General features: G+C 54.4%; 2 protein-coding genes across 2 annotated transcripts; one reads left to right on the top strand and one right to left on the bottom strand.

Moving 5' to 3' along the window:
- Positions 1-1314: 1314 nt before the first annotated feature.
- On the bottom strand, positions 1315-4547 carry WFDC3 (WAP four-disulfide core domain 3). The gene is made up of 3 exons (XM_032790977.1): positions 4403-4547; positions 1908-2042; positions 1315-1618 (listed from the first exon to the last, which is right to left on the bottom strand). Exons 1-3 carry the CDS (start codon positions 4473-4475, stop codon positions 1593-1595), a joined length of 234 nt encoding a protein of 77 aa, XP_032646868.1. The 5' UTR covers positions 4476-4547; the 3' UTR covers positions 1315-1592.
- Positions 4548-6882: 2335 nt separating this feature from the next.
- Positions 6883-8429, top strand: LOC142047756 (BPTI/Kunitz domain-containing protein-like). The gene is made up of 2 exons (XM_075072418.1): positions 6883-7009; positions 8188-8429. The coding sequence occupies exons 1-2, from the start codon at positions 6883-6885 to the stop codon at positions 8427-8429; spliced, it is 369 nt and encodes a 122-aa protein (XP_074928519.1).
- Positions 8430-14534: the final 6105 nt, after the last annotated feature.

The following is a 14534-nucleotide window of genomic DNA, read 5'->3' as shown; positions in this document are numbered from 1 at the left end:
TACATTGAGTCCTACCCCCTGTGCATGCAAACCCTGGAAAAGACAGAAAACCCCAAGAAAACCCCCACTTCGTCACAGTGTTCACTGACGCCTCAGACACAGGACTGGGGGCGGTGTTAATGCAGGAGGATAAAAAGGGGGAGAGACACCCCATCGTGTACCTGAGCAAGAAGTTGCTACCCCGGGAGCAGAACCACGCGGCCATCGAGAAGGAATGCCTGGCCATGGTGTGGGCCCTTAAGAAGCTAGAGCCATATCTCTTTGGGCAACACTTCACCGTGTACTTCACCAGACACATCGACGTCTCTGGTGTGGTCCCTTGGACAGAGGGGCAGACGGCGTGTTTGGGGTGTGTCCAGACTGTGCAAGCAGACGGGGAACTGGCTGGAGCGGCCCATCAGCACACAGTGCTACAGTCAGTGCACGTTACAACATTGCACCCACATTTGGGCCCTCTCAGCTGTCTGGGAAAGGTCTGGCTCTGGCTCTGGCTCTGAGCTCTGACAGCAGCATGGACTGGGGCTGATGCAACATGCTGTCAGCTACCCCCGAATCATTCCTGAGTAGTCAGCAGCACCCGCCAGAGAGGGCAAGAGGGTCACCCACCCTGCACAATCAGCAGGCCCCCACCACCATCCTCCCCAGAGAGGCACTCACCACCAGGGATTCAATCCAGATCCAGACACATGGAGCAAGTGCCTGTCCCCAAAGGCCTGATCCCCTGGGCCCCACTTGGGAGGAGAAAGACCCCACGGGGGAGAGAGCCCCCAGCTCACAGCCTGTCAGACACCGTCTCACAGCAGAGTGACTGGGGAGGGGCAGGCTGGGAAAATCCCCCTGGCTCACCCCAAACCTTTGCCTGTTCCCCAGCCGGACCCAGTGCCAGGATCTGCACAGTGTATGTGTGTGCAGGGGGGGAGTCAGGCCACTATGCCCAGTGCTGCCAGGGACATGGCCAGCTCTGCTAGTGTCTGCCCCCCAGCTTGGGGCACGCGGTGCGAGGCCAATCGGCCTCAGGGCAGAGCCAGAAGACATAAATAGGGTGAGCAGAGGAGTGAAGGTCCTGGCAGCAGAGCAGCAAGCGATGGGGGGGCCTGATCCCTGCAGCTCCTTGGAGAGCCCGTCAGTGGCCCTGCCCAGATGCTCTGTGGGGTCTTGGCTATGGGGGATTTGGGCCTGGAGCAATTTGAGAGCTTGCAGTGACTGAATCCAGGGGCTGGGCTGCTGCAGTGGTTAGTCCCTGGTCACCCCAGCCAGCCTGTCCTGGCAGCCACACAGTCGAAGCACTCGCACACACAGTTTGTTATGCAGGGACAGGCTTTACTAAGCCCTTCGCGGGGTGCTGCTGGACAGCAGCTGGGCACACGCTCGCTCCCCCACTACACCTACCCAGCCTCTGTGCAGGAGGCACTAGTGACGTCATGTGGCAGATGGAGTCCAAGGGCAGCTGGAGTAGCCAAAGGGGCTGGGCAGAGGGAGGGGAGCAGAGGGAGGTCCCTGGAAGTGGGACCTTTGCAGGCTGATCCTTTCTCGGCAATTGTCTCGTGTAGGTCACGGGGACAGGGGCAGCATGTCCCCTGTGGCGCCTGGGTTCAGGCAGACGGGCGTTTAGGAGACCCTGGGAAGTAACATGAAGCTGTCAGAGCACTGCTCCCATATCACTGCTCCCCACACGCCCAGGCCAGCGCCATGACTGGGGATAAACGTAAACTGGAGTGCCTCCAGTGGAGGCACATGAGTGTGGAACTCCAAGCCCCAGGGGTAGGGGCTGGCTAATGGGGCTGGGGTCCTGGCCCTTAACTGTGTGCCCCCAATTCCTCCCACCTGCTCAGATATGGACACATCCCCCCCACCCATCCCCGGCCCTGGCAGCCAAGGCTCACTGCAGAGCCAGGCATTAAACTCACCTCCAGACACTCTCATGCACTGGTGACCACACCCGTTACTGCAGCACTTTTCTCCTTCGGGACAGGAACCATCAATGCCGCATAACTCCGCGCAGTGCCCACTGCCGAGCGGCTCTGGGCAGCCCTCACGGCTCCCTGGGACACAGAAGGATCATGTGGCCATGAGACACCCACCCTGACACTCAGCTGACCCAGCTAAAGGCTCCTGGCTCGCTGTGGGAATGAGGGGGGAGCTGAGGGAAACAGGCCAGAGCAGGACTGAAGAAAGACCCCAGCTAGGGAGCCCTGGGCACCGCTCATCCCTCTGCTCCCACTCAGAGCTGCTGGGGGGGATAGGAGCCTGGCCAGGTGAGGGAGGGCAGCTTAACCCCCTGGCTGCTTGTTGGCACCTGTGAGTGACCATCGCTGTGGCAATGCCAGCACTTCTCCCACTGCCTCCCCGCGCCAGGAAGCGTCGCTTCAGCCACTTGTAGTGACGGGGGACCCAAAAAACTCACTGCTTTTTAAAAGCAGGAAAACAAATTCCTCCCAAGAGTCCAATGGGGCAAACGTCTGAATGGCCCTGCTTTCCAAGACTGCGCTGCCAGCCAGGGGGTGGAACACCAGCGCCCAAGAGGGGGCCCTGGCTGGAAGAGACTTTGTGTTCCCAACGGGATGGCCCGTCTCAGCCTGAGCTAAAGGGCCGCTGCTGACAGCACAGGGACACAGAGCTGCCTCTCAGCCGGGGTGCGGGGCCTGAGGGAGCAGCCAGTTACAGGACCGGTTCACCCTAATGATCCCTGCAGATCAGAGCTGTCAACAGAGGTCCCTCTCCTGCGACATCTGGAGCCCAGGGTGCACCCCAGCCAGGGCCAGGGCCATTGGGCTCTTCCACCAGTGCAGTCCTCAACAACCGAGTCCAGAGCTTGTGGGTGGCTGTGTTGGCCAGAAATGGGTTGGACTACCCAGTCCCCTGCATCTGAGCCAGGCACTTCCCGAAGATGAGCCACCGTAGGGCCTGGGAGCTTGGGGACAGAGCAGGATCATAGAGTCTCGTAGGCCTGGAAGGTCATCCAGTCCATCCCCTGTGGTGAGGCAGGACCCAATACACCCACCCCAGCCCTGACAGGTGTTTGTCCAATCTGCTCTTAAACCTGCCGTGATGCAGGTTTCACAATCCCCCTCGGTCACCTGTTCCAGAGCCTAACTAGCCTGAGAGTTAGAAATCTTGTCCTAATAGCTAAGCTGGTTCCTTCTTCTCCTCCCCTCGGTGAACAGCTGATCCCGCTCTCTACAACAACCTTTTACAGATCTGAGGGCTTCTGTTACCACTCTCTGTCGTCTCATGTCTAGATGAAAGATGCCCAGTTCTTTCAACCTTTCCTCAGAGGCAGATTAGGGTTTTGTGAGGACCTGGACCAGAGCAAGTGAGGACCCCTCCCCATCCCTTCTGCCTGTAGTCCTCCTTGCCCCCCATCCCTATTCACCTGCCAGGGAAATGGGGTTGGGGTATGGAGGCCCATGCCCCGACCCCATTCCCCGGCAGAAGCACCGGGCAGGTGGAGCGGGTTGGGGGGTGGGTCCTCCCATTTCTCCAGGGCCCCCCAATTGCCCAGGACCCCTGGGAACAGGCCCCACTGGCTCAGTGGATAATCTGCCACTGTTCATAGGTCAGGTTTTCTAAACCTCTTATTTTCATTGCTCTCCTCTGGACTCTCTCCAGTTTCTCCACGTCTTTCCTAAAGTGCAGCACCCAGAAGAGGACACAGTATCCAGCTGAGCCCTCCCAAGTGCTGAGCAGAGTGGGACAATGACCTCCCGTGTCTTACATACGACACGCCTGTTAATACAACCCAGAATGACTAGTACCATTTTTTCAGTAGTATCACCTTGTTAACTCATATTCAATTTGTGATTGACTGTGGCCCCCGATCCTTTTCTGCCTACTGTTGCCTAGCCAGTTATTCCCCCCGTGGTATGTGTGTGTTTCCCCAGTGCAGAACTTTGCACCTTTCTTTACTGAATTTCATAAATTCTCTCCAATTTATCAAGAGCATTCATCATGGGTGTCTTCTAATCTAACATCAGTGTCACCATCTCTCTCTGTAGCTGTTTTCTCTGTGCTCATCCCTGCAGCAGTTGAGCCTCCTACACTGAGCTGATAGCTAGGACCACTCTGACCCCCCCGGCCTGAGTTTGGGGCAGCCGCCCCTGCTCAGTGCCTGTCACTCAGCATCTCGGGAACTCGCAGTGTGCGGCCAGTCCAGCTGGTCTGTAATCCTGTCTGCTGCTCCGAGGGAATCTCATCCCCTCACCCTGTCTTTGCTGTGGTCAGTCCCATCCCTCTGCCAGTGGCTCTGACAACGGAGATGTTTCTACTGGTCCCTGCATCAGGCCACTGGTGAGACAAACCAACTAAAATGTCAGGTATTTCCAAGCACCCACAGCCCCTGCCCCTCCATGCCAGGTTTCCCCTCCATGCTCTGCTCCCTTCTCTGCCTGCTGCCCGCACTCACCTCCAGATGCAGGTGGCAGCTCAGCCCAGAGGGCCAGGAGCCCCAGGAGGAGGAAGATGGCCCCTGACTTCATGGTGCTGCGGGGAGCTGGGTCTGAGTGCCCAGTGCTGAGCCGGGCTGAGATTTAAACCCTGTCCCTGCTGCAGCTGAGAGGGGAGGTGGTTCATGGTGACCTTTTGGCTCCTTCTCTGGCCCAGCACCCAACTCACTTCATTTCACAATAAACCAGTCCCACCTGTAAGTCCCCCTGCATGGAACAAGGAAACAATCCAGATCTTGTGGTTTGAGAAATGCCCCCAAAGGAACCTGGAGAAATGGGGAGGCCCAGGCTCCAAAGTCCCATCAGATCCAGGGACTGATGGGAGAACATGCCCATCCCATCCCAGGGGACAGTCTCTGCTCAGTGCCCAAGACAAGGAGAAACTCTGGCGCACGCGTGTGTGTGTCTGTGTGCACATTGGTGGGGGGGAGTGTCTATTTGTACGCACTGGCATGTATGAGTACTCGTAGTTCCTTTCCGATCCTAGGTCTGGAGACAGCCTGGCCCATGGAGGAGCGCGAGTCACCCTTTACTCCAGACACGGGGTGGGAGCCAGGTCACAGCCCATTCCCCGCTGATTCCCCAGATGGGATTGGCTCTAAGCAAAGGCCTGAAGTGGATTCCATTCCCAGCAGTGCCCATGTGACCCCTGGCTACTGCTTCAGCCTGACAGATCCTCATCGAGGCCATCACCTCTCCCTAGCTGCTGGTCCCCACGCTGCCCAGGGTTCAGATCTCTAGCTGAGACCCTCGGCAACTGCTCTTCTTTGCACCTTCTCCAGAATTAGTGCATCCCTGGGGAGCTGACAAGCCCGGAGCTGCATGCAGGCATCCAGGAGGAGCCTGTCCCTGGCCTTGGGCAGGGTTTCAGTACCATGCCTGGTGTGGCATACAACATGCCAGGTGTGGAGGATGTTTGATTTGGCACAGGCTGCAGCAGTGCACTGTGGAGACTCCAGCATGGCTGAGCAGCGCAGGGCATGTGATGCCCTGGTACCAGCAGGGCAGACAGCCTGTTCCATGTCACCACACCTTCGGTACACTGTGTCACCTGCTACCCAGAATCCTCTTGGCCTTCTCAGCCCCACTGCACAACATGCCCCGTCTCCACGTCCTGTTCACATGAACGCTGGGCTCCCAGCTCACCTCCCCATCAGCCTCACTTTGCACCAGGCTGTCTCCCTACGGGGTGCTCTGGACCTTCCTCTTTCCCCAGGTTCCTTCAAGGGGGTTTCCCAAACCAGGCTCCTCCCTGCGCTCTGCATCGTCATGGCCAGGGTGGGCAGGTCAGGCCGGTCCCCACAGATGACCAGGCCTCCAGCTCTGCAGGGCTGCGCTGGACCTGCCTGGCTGGTTTCTCAGGGAGGACGGCTCTGGGAGCTTTGAGCCCATGTCAGGCTCTGGCAGTTCACAAGGGCAGCAACACAAGCCCAGTGTGTCCATAGCTGATTCCCCCCTTGCTCTGGGCCACGGCCATTTCCTCATTCCCCTGGGCAGGTCCCCCACATTGGGAAATGGAGGGGCTGGGGGATGGGCCATGGCCCCATGGTCCCTCTGGCCAGACAGATGCAGCCAGGCTGCAGGGAAGGGGCAGCTGAGCAGTAGCTAGGGTCCAATGGGCACTGCTGGGAATTGAATCCCCTGCAGGGACTTTTTCCAGGGTTGGTCCCGTCTCTTGGGCCCCACGGGGGCTGGCGGAACCAGCTACTGGGGATGCAGCAGGGAAAGGGCCATGACCTGGCTCCCATCCTGTGTCTGGGGTTAAAAGGTGACACACACTCCCCTGCCGGCCAAGTTGTCTGGACTCCTGGGGCCAGGAAGGAATTACACATGCTCACCCCCAGAGTCACTGGCAGGGGCCAGGGATTTCCCTTCCCTTGGGACACTGAGCAGGGTCTGTCCCCTAGGAAGGGGTGGGCATGTGCCCCCATCAGTCGCTGAGACTGCAGCCAACGGGACTTTTGAGCCTGGACCTCCCTGTTTCTCCAGGTTCCTTCGAGGGGTATTCCCAGACCCCGGGATCCGGCTTGTTTCCTCGTTTCATCTGGGGGAACTGATTTATTGTCAGACAGTGCGTGCTGGGAGCTGGAGCGTGGCAGGAGCCGATAGGTCACTGCGGCTTCCTCCCACCCTTCCAACCTGGCCCCACAGGGTTTAAATCCCAGCCCGGCTCAGCACTGGGCACTGGACCCAGCTCCCGGCAGCACCATGAAGTCAGGGGCCACCTTCTTCCTTCGGGGGCTCCTGGCCCTCTGGGCCCAGCTGCTGCCTGCGGCTGGGGTAAGTGCGGGCAGCAGGCAGTGGAGGGGGACGGAGGAGAAACCCTCATTTTCTGCTTCCCAGCTCCAACTGGCTTTGCTCTGCCTTTCAGACACTTCTCTCTCTGCTCTGCCCCTCAGACCTTTGTAGACTCCCTGCTGACCCCGGGTCCTGTTATGCCATGATTCCTCACTGGTTCCATGACTGGCAGGCCAAGAAGTGTGAGAAATTCACCTATGGAGGTTGTGATGGGAAGAAGAACAACTCTGAGACTCAAACAGAATGTCTCAGGAAGTGCGATGGGCACGGTGAGGCTCAGGGCTGGGTGCTGGGCTGGCCCTAGTCCTGCGCCACAGTTTGGGAAGATGGCTGGGCCACTGGGGCTGATCTCCACTCCCTGATTGGAGGTCCCTGAGCTCTCTCGTGCTGTGAAGGCCCCTAGACCTGCCAACTCAATTCCAGCCCTGCTTTGGCCAGGCCGCAGATGGGAAGAGCCCTGCTGGGCTTGGGTGTCTGAACACGAGCACTCGGCACAAACCTGTGCAGGGTAAGATCCCGTCGTTTATAACTAAACCTACCCCGAGCCCTGCTCCAGGCTGTGACACAGGGCTGCCTGTGGGCCAGGGCACCCCCCTCACTCACGGAGAGATGGGAGGAGAAATCAGTCACTGACTGACCATGGTCTGAATGATCCAATGCCCTCAGAGACTTGGGGTCTTTGCTGAAGCAAGAAGAGGGTGTTGGTCATTTCTGTGCTGCAATGTTTCCACAACGAAGGGGTGAGGCTCTTCCGTGCTAATCCTGATCTCTCTTGGGTTTCACACTCATGTCCCTAGGGACTGCAGTGGAGTCACCCCGTTTACACCGAACTCTGCAGTCACAGAGCTGCTGAGTGCAGGGAGGTCCTCAGACCCCAGGATCTGGGTTGTTTCCTCGTTCCTTCCGGGGGATAGATTATTGTCAGACAGCGTGTGCTGGGCACTGGTGCATGGCAGAGCCAAGAGGTCACATGAGCCACCTCTCCCCACACCTGACCTGGCCCCACCTGGGTTTTTGTTTAAATCCCAGCCTGGCTCAGCGCTGGGCACTCAGACCTGGCTCCCACCAACACCATGAAGTCAGGGGCCATCTTCCTTTCCAGGGATTCCAGACGTCCATTTCTGTGTCCACGTGCAATCCTTTGTGCCATTCCTCTAGCGCTCAGAGGGGCACTGCCAGCTCTGTGGGGGAAGGAGGGAATCTTCCATCCTCTGGAACGCCCTTGCCCCAGGGTGCTAAGTCTCTGCTGAAGCTGGACACGGATATTTTTCCCTGATGATTTCTCACTTTGGGTGGTAAAGGCTACATGACATCTCACAGAGATGCCCATAGGACAAGCCTCTGCTCCTGTGCCCTCATCCCCACCCACTTCATCTGGGCGTAGGGAGACAGATCCTTGGCAGAAGTCTGCTTCTGAATCCCTTGTTTCTCTGTCCTGTGCCCACAGATATCCACAGCCTCCCCACTGAAGTGGGCCTCTGTACTGCTGCCATTCCTCGATGGGTCTACAAGTGTGAAGAATTCTCTTACAGTGGCTGCAATGGGAACAAGAACAACTCTGAGACTAAAGTCGATTGTCTCCAGGCCTGTGCAGGCCAGGGTCAGACCTATGACAACCTGAGCAGGTGCTGCTACTTATACAGGGAAATGCTGGGAACACACCAGGGCCCCCAGGCTGCTCTCCAGTAAATGGTGCCCCTCATGTACGTCCCCTACCTATTCCTACGGTGCCTGGGTGTAGTCTAGGTGTGTTTCAGGGCTGCTGCAGTTGGTATGGAGCATAGAATCCTAGGACTGGAAGGGACTTTGAGAGGTCGTCTAGTCCAGCCCCCTGCACTCATGGCAGGACTAAGTATTATCTAGACATGGATATCTGGACGTGGAGCATGCAGGGTACACGGACAGCACGTGCATATCTGAGGTGTGGAGACGGTGAATGTGTGTGAAAAGGGCAGCCCTCACTGAAAATGCCAAGGTCAGGACAGGCTGAAAAAAGGAGACAGATCCTCCCAAAGCTGGAGGTTAACACTGAAGTCAGATTCATCAACCAGTCACAAACTGTGCTCCTGCTCCCCCACACTGGTTATCAGGATGCTAAAAAAAGAAAGAAATCACCCAGCCCCTTTTACTGCATTCCTGTTCTCTGGCTCCCAATCAGCACCTGGGTGCAGTAAGGTGAGCAATTCTTTCAAAACTCAGCTCAGTCTGCAAAATGTTCTTCTGAACCTCAAAGGGCCAATCACATTGCCAGGTCTGTATTAGGTTGGATCGTACCCCAAATAACACACTGCCGGCCAGTTCTTTAGTGTCTAAAACTAAAGGTTTATTAGAAAAGAAAAGAACAAGAGAGCTATTAAATGGTCAAAGCAATCAGATCCATACTTATAATTTCAAAGTCCATATATCAGGTTCTTAGCAGCATTGGTGAGTTTGTTGACTTGTAGAGTCCCTCTGGAACACTTTCACAGCCTAGATGGGTTATTCAGTCCTTTTTCAGAGCTTCAGTGTGTAGAGAAGTTACTCCAGAGGTGAAAAGCAGGATTGAAGACAAAAATGGAGAAGATGCAGCTGCCATTTTGTATTCTTTGTCATGTGGCTTGTACATCCTGTGTCCCAAACACAAACCTACAAGCACATGGGCCTGGAAAAGCAATTGCGGACCCCTGTCCACAGACATGTCCCTACATGTCCTGCTGACTCATAGGTGTAACCCCTGCTTTCTCTCCATGGGTTCATTGCATAGCTGTTGGATAGTGCTGATGCCAATCTGTCTGGGGGGTGTCACCCAGAAACACAGCACAAGTTTGAAATACAAACATACCACACATATTTATAACTCACAGTACAAATAAGATACATACATAGAAACATGATTATCATATTTAGCCAATCATAACTTTTCCACTGATACCGTACATGACATATCTTGTAAGACTCATTGTAATTTTGTAATACTGGTATCAATAACATTATAAATGGTCACCCCTGTTCCCTACAGCATCACACACTGTGTACGTGGCCCATCTCTCACAGTCGCATAGCTGCAGACTGAAGGGAGCTCATCCCACTCCTGCAGCACTGGCTGTCCTCCCCCTCTGCCCACCCTCCCAAGCTGGAAGAGTCTCAGTTCCTCTCTGCCTGCAGCTCTAGCAGTGAAAGTGCCTCACCAAGGAAATGGAAATATACCCGCTAGGTGTGTAAGGTGCCCCCGGCAGTGGGGGGTCAATGCACCCTGATGACATGGTGCTGCTGAGGGTCAGCTCTGAGTACCCAGCACTGAGCCAGGCTGGAATTTAAACCATCTTCAAGGCAGGACTGGTTAAGGAGTGGGGGAGGTGCCTCAGTGCCATGGTACAAGAGCTCTGACGGCTTCGTCCTATTTCCCAGGGTCTCCCTAACTCCTGTCTGCCCGAACCCAGACTCCAGAGGGGATGAGCTGCCTCAGCCACACTGACCAATTGCCAAGATTGGATTAGACGGAAGACAAAGACCCGACTCCCAGGGACTCTCCCCATCCCCGGTGCTGTTACTGGGAGAACAGGTCGTGCTTTCCTGGGATTCCTTCTCTTCCTCAATAAACATTTCCTGACACCCCTGTATCTTGGCATCTGCTTCCATTCTCCAGGTCAGGCCTTTCCCAACCTGTGCAGCCCCCACCACCCCGCCCCTCCTGGGCCTGTCAGCCCAGATCCAAGGCAGATGCTTCGGTTCAGGGCTACAATCCAGAGACAGAGACACATTGAGTTGCCTGGTGGGAAACTTTCCCAGTAATCACAGATAAGCTCTGGGATATGCATAGGGAGCTCTGGGAGCAGTGACATGGAGCAGACCAATCTTTACACTAATGCCCATGTTTTCACAATTACACATGTAAGCAGAGTCAGGATGAGCTCTACCCTGACATCTGGTGGTGAATTGTGGCAAGTTGTGGAAAAGAACTTCAGGTCTGATCTTGTTTGCATAGGCACACCCACCCCGCCTTGCATGAGCCCACAGCAGCCCAAATGGTCACTTTGGTTGCTGTGGGATCCCCAGCTTCTCTGTTATTGGGGCAGGAAGAATAAAGTGTTGTTGCCCTGATTATGTGAATCAAGGACAGTGGAACTGTTTTATGACAGAGGGACTCACCATAAACTAAGTAGCACTCGCTAGACAAGGGACATGGGTTCCAAAACCCAGTGAATTGAGACAGGCTGGGGTTAGGTATTTGTATTTGATGTTATGTGTCCCTTTTGAAGGCCTAAAACACTAAGTGCATCTTTTTCTACTCTAGACTATCAGATCTAATTTTGATTCCATTAGGAGTTTAGTTGCAGACTGCTGAGCTGAATTCACTTTGGGTCAATGGTGGTGCTAACACTGAGTCTTCCCTACTACAAGCTGAAATCACTGAGTGCTGGGAGGGGGCTGAAGATATGTTGCTGAGCAGCTGGTGGAGTGGAGCTGTTCACAGGATGGCTGGAGTGGAGCAGCTGGCAGAGCGGAGCAATTGCAGGACAGCTAGAGCGACTCATGGGATGCTGGTGGAGCGGAGCGGCTGGCAGAGTGGCTCGCGGTGAAGGCTGCAGCAGAACCCCACAGAGAGGCAGGGCAGTTGGTCTCAGAGCAAGTAAGTTGCCCCTTAACATCCCTCCCCCACCCAAGGCTGGGAGGTAAAACTGCAGATAAACTTTTGAACTCTGGGGCTGCACTGACCAGGGACAGAGATTTTTGGGTTGTTGGACCTTTGCATGATTTTTGGGTTGCTGGACTGGAGACTTTTGGGGTGTTTGACTTTTGGGACTTTGGGTGATTTTTTTGGGTTGCTGGACTTAAGACCCTGAGGGGAAAAGGACACTGCCAAACTTATTTGGGGGTGGGTCTTTTGCTCATGGTTTGTGTTATGAATCCTGTTTGTGGTGTTTCCCCAACATAATGCCGCATTCTTTCCCTCCTTTATTAAAAGGATTTTGCTACACACAGACTCCGTGCTTGCGAGAGGGGAAGTATTGCCTCTCAGAGGCCCCCGGGGGGATGGTATGTAATTGTCCCAGGTCACTGGGTGGGGGCTCGAGCCGGTTTTGTATTTTGTTATTGAAACGGAACCCCTAGATACTGAACCCGGCCCTTGTTGCTGCTAACTCAGATGGGTTACACCCAGTTTTTGTGCCTAATTTGGCCTGTGCAGCTGCACACCTGGCTGTCTAGTACAAGTCACACATTTGCATATACAGTCACGTGAACTGGGCTCCCAAGTGCACTTGCGTATTTGTGTACAAGCAGCATTGGGAATGTGTCCCACTGCCTGCTCTGTCTGAGGCTCTTTGTGAAGTAGCTGCATCTGGGGAAGCCTTTGATTTCCCAACATTCCCGTCTTTATTTGGTTGCCTTTGTGTGCCCGTTTTAATGAAACCCTTGCAGGAAGGATGTGTCCTGCAGGCAGGCTCCCTGGGTATCGGCCACTCACAATGACTTCTGGTCTCAGAACGCTCAGCATGTTTTGGACACTTAAACCGCTAAAGAACAATTGGAATTCCTGACTGATGCGACAGGCCCCACTAAACCAGTGGCAGAGAGTGAAGGTTCTGTGGCTCCCAGCTACACTCACACTCTGACACCACCATCTTCCCATCCTCCTCTGGCATTTTGCTCTGGCCTTTGGGCTTTCGTGCATCAAGGGGGTGCCCTGACTGGGCTCTGGGGATAGAACATACTGCTGTGAGGGATCATATTACTGCAGATCAAATTTGCCACTAGAAATTGTACTGCAGGGACTAATTTTGGGCGCACTCCTGCAAATACCTCTGTATTTGGCTTTTGGGCCGTGAGTTGTCCCATTGAAGTTAAGCAGCTGAGCGTGTGCAGAATCAGCACTGTCTGTGTTCCTGGCCACTAACTGAGGGACTAGCAGAAAGGGCGTCTCATGAAATTAGGCCCAATAGAGAAGAGAAGTTCCTGTCTTGTTTGGCAGGGGAAAGGGAGAGCACAGGCCAGGCACAGGCCAGGGACACAGAGACTTATGAAACCACAGACAGAAGTTCACTGCGATATCCCGGCAGAGGTTGTTTTTAATATCCACATTTATTGAAGAGAGGCTTTCATTCCTAAAAGAAAGAGACCAAGCCAACTCCCAGCGCACATCACTTGGCAGGGAACACGCTGCCTCAACCAGACAGGAAGGTGGCTCAGGCACCATCTACACGCAGAATGGGGGGCAAAGCAGCAGAGAGAAACAAACAGCTCCGTTAACAACAGTGTTACGAGAAGGGGACTTTTTACTCCAAGGAAGAGAACAGTGAAAACAAGAAGGGTTTTTACAAAGCATAATTGTGTCTCTAATCTGCAGGCACCATGCAATGTGCGGATCAGCCTGCATGGGTGGCCGTTTGAACACCCAGTTGGCCAAATACATAGCTTGAAGGTGTGTCCTCAACACTTGTTCATGGAAATCAGGCAGCCTACAACTGCGCCCAGCACTGGGCTGGTGACGTGGAGAATCAGCCCCTACAGCCCTACACACAGTTTCTTCCCCTACATTCTAATAGTTACTGTTACACATTTACTAAGCGCTTTGCTGGCCTGAACCGGTGAGTCCTCACAGTCCCCATGAGGTAGGTCCCCCCATTCCATTCCACACCTGGGGAAAGCTACACACAGATATACAATGTCTTCCCCAAGCCAAACAGTTACACATGGCAGAGCTGAGGTTCCAAACATGGCAGAGCACAGAGGGAATATACCCAGACCTAATCCTGGGTTTCATCCATGAGGCCATCCTGGCTCTCTTTCTGCATGTTTAGTAAAGACATGACTTATTCACACACTGTTAACCCTGGATTCAGGTGCCAGGTGTGAACTGCCTGTTTGCTCACTCCACAATCCTTTCTCAGGAGCCTTCCAGGAATGGGGAGCTCAGTTTTGATGTGCACAGCTGGGTAACTGAGTCATACGTATGGTTTCCAACACGTTACCTCAAGTCTGCACTGTCCCCAGGAGAATGGAGTGGCAGAGACCCGTCCAAGCAGCCCAAACCACGGCTATGATTACTTTTAGCCAGAAGATCTGGCTGACCTCAGGGCAGGGGGATCCACATCAGGAGGAGAATTTGTGAGTAAATGAGTTTTCCTTCAGCTTGGAATTCCAGCTCCCAGATGAAAATACTGGCCCCAGGCCCAGCCTGAAAGTGTCCAGAGGGAATGGCTCTTGGCGCACCATGTGATGGGACAGATACCCGAGAAGAACTGGCCTGAACCTGGACACTGCTAGGAGTGGAGAACATCAATGCCAGGGACTGTCTAACCCATCAGGAAAGATTTAATAAGAAAGAAAATCTATCTCAAGAAAAAACGACCTGAAAGCTGAATCAAAGTGCTCAGACACTAGGGTGATGAGCCTAGAAAGAGAACCCCAATATCCCCTTGCACCATATTCAGGCCAGGGAGCAAAGATCCCTGAATGTTGATTTCCTTCACCCAGAGAGAATGATCCCTTAGCAGTAACCTTCTCATTCAATGAGGCAGCATGATCCCAGGCAATCACTAGTGAAAGAGAAGGGAGAGCTGGAAAAAGTCAGACAGAAAAGAGAGGCTCTGGTTGCCAGGAATGTATTTGGAGGCTGATCTGATTTCAAAAGGTTTCCAAACCATCAGCTGTTTAGAGTCACCATGACAGAGGTCAGAATTATCACCTCACTTATCACAGTCTTCAGCCCCTTCAGAGCCTCCATCCCGCAGGGAAGAATCATCATCTCCCTCGGTAAAGTCACTGTCCTTCAGGTCAGCATCCTCATCTCCCCCGGCAAAGTCATCCTCGCTC

The sequence above is a fragment of the Chelonoidis abingdonii genome, chromosome 14, assembly GCF_003597395.2.
Source record: "Chelonoidis abingdonii isolate Lonesome George chromosome 14, CheloAbing_2.0, whole genome shotgun sequence".
NCBI lineage: Eukaryota > Metazoa > Chordata > Testudines > Testudinidae > Chelonoidis > Chelonoidis abingdonii.
Note: the sequence above shows the minus strand (reverse complement) of the source record. Positions and strands in the feature narration are given on the sequence as shown.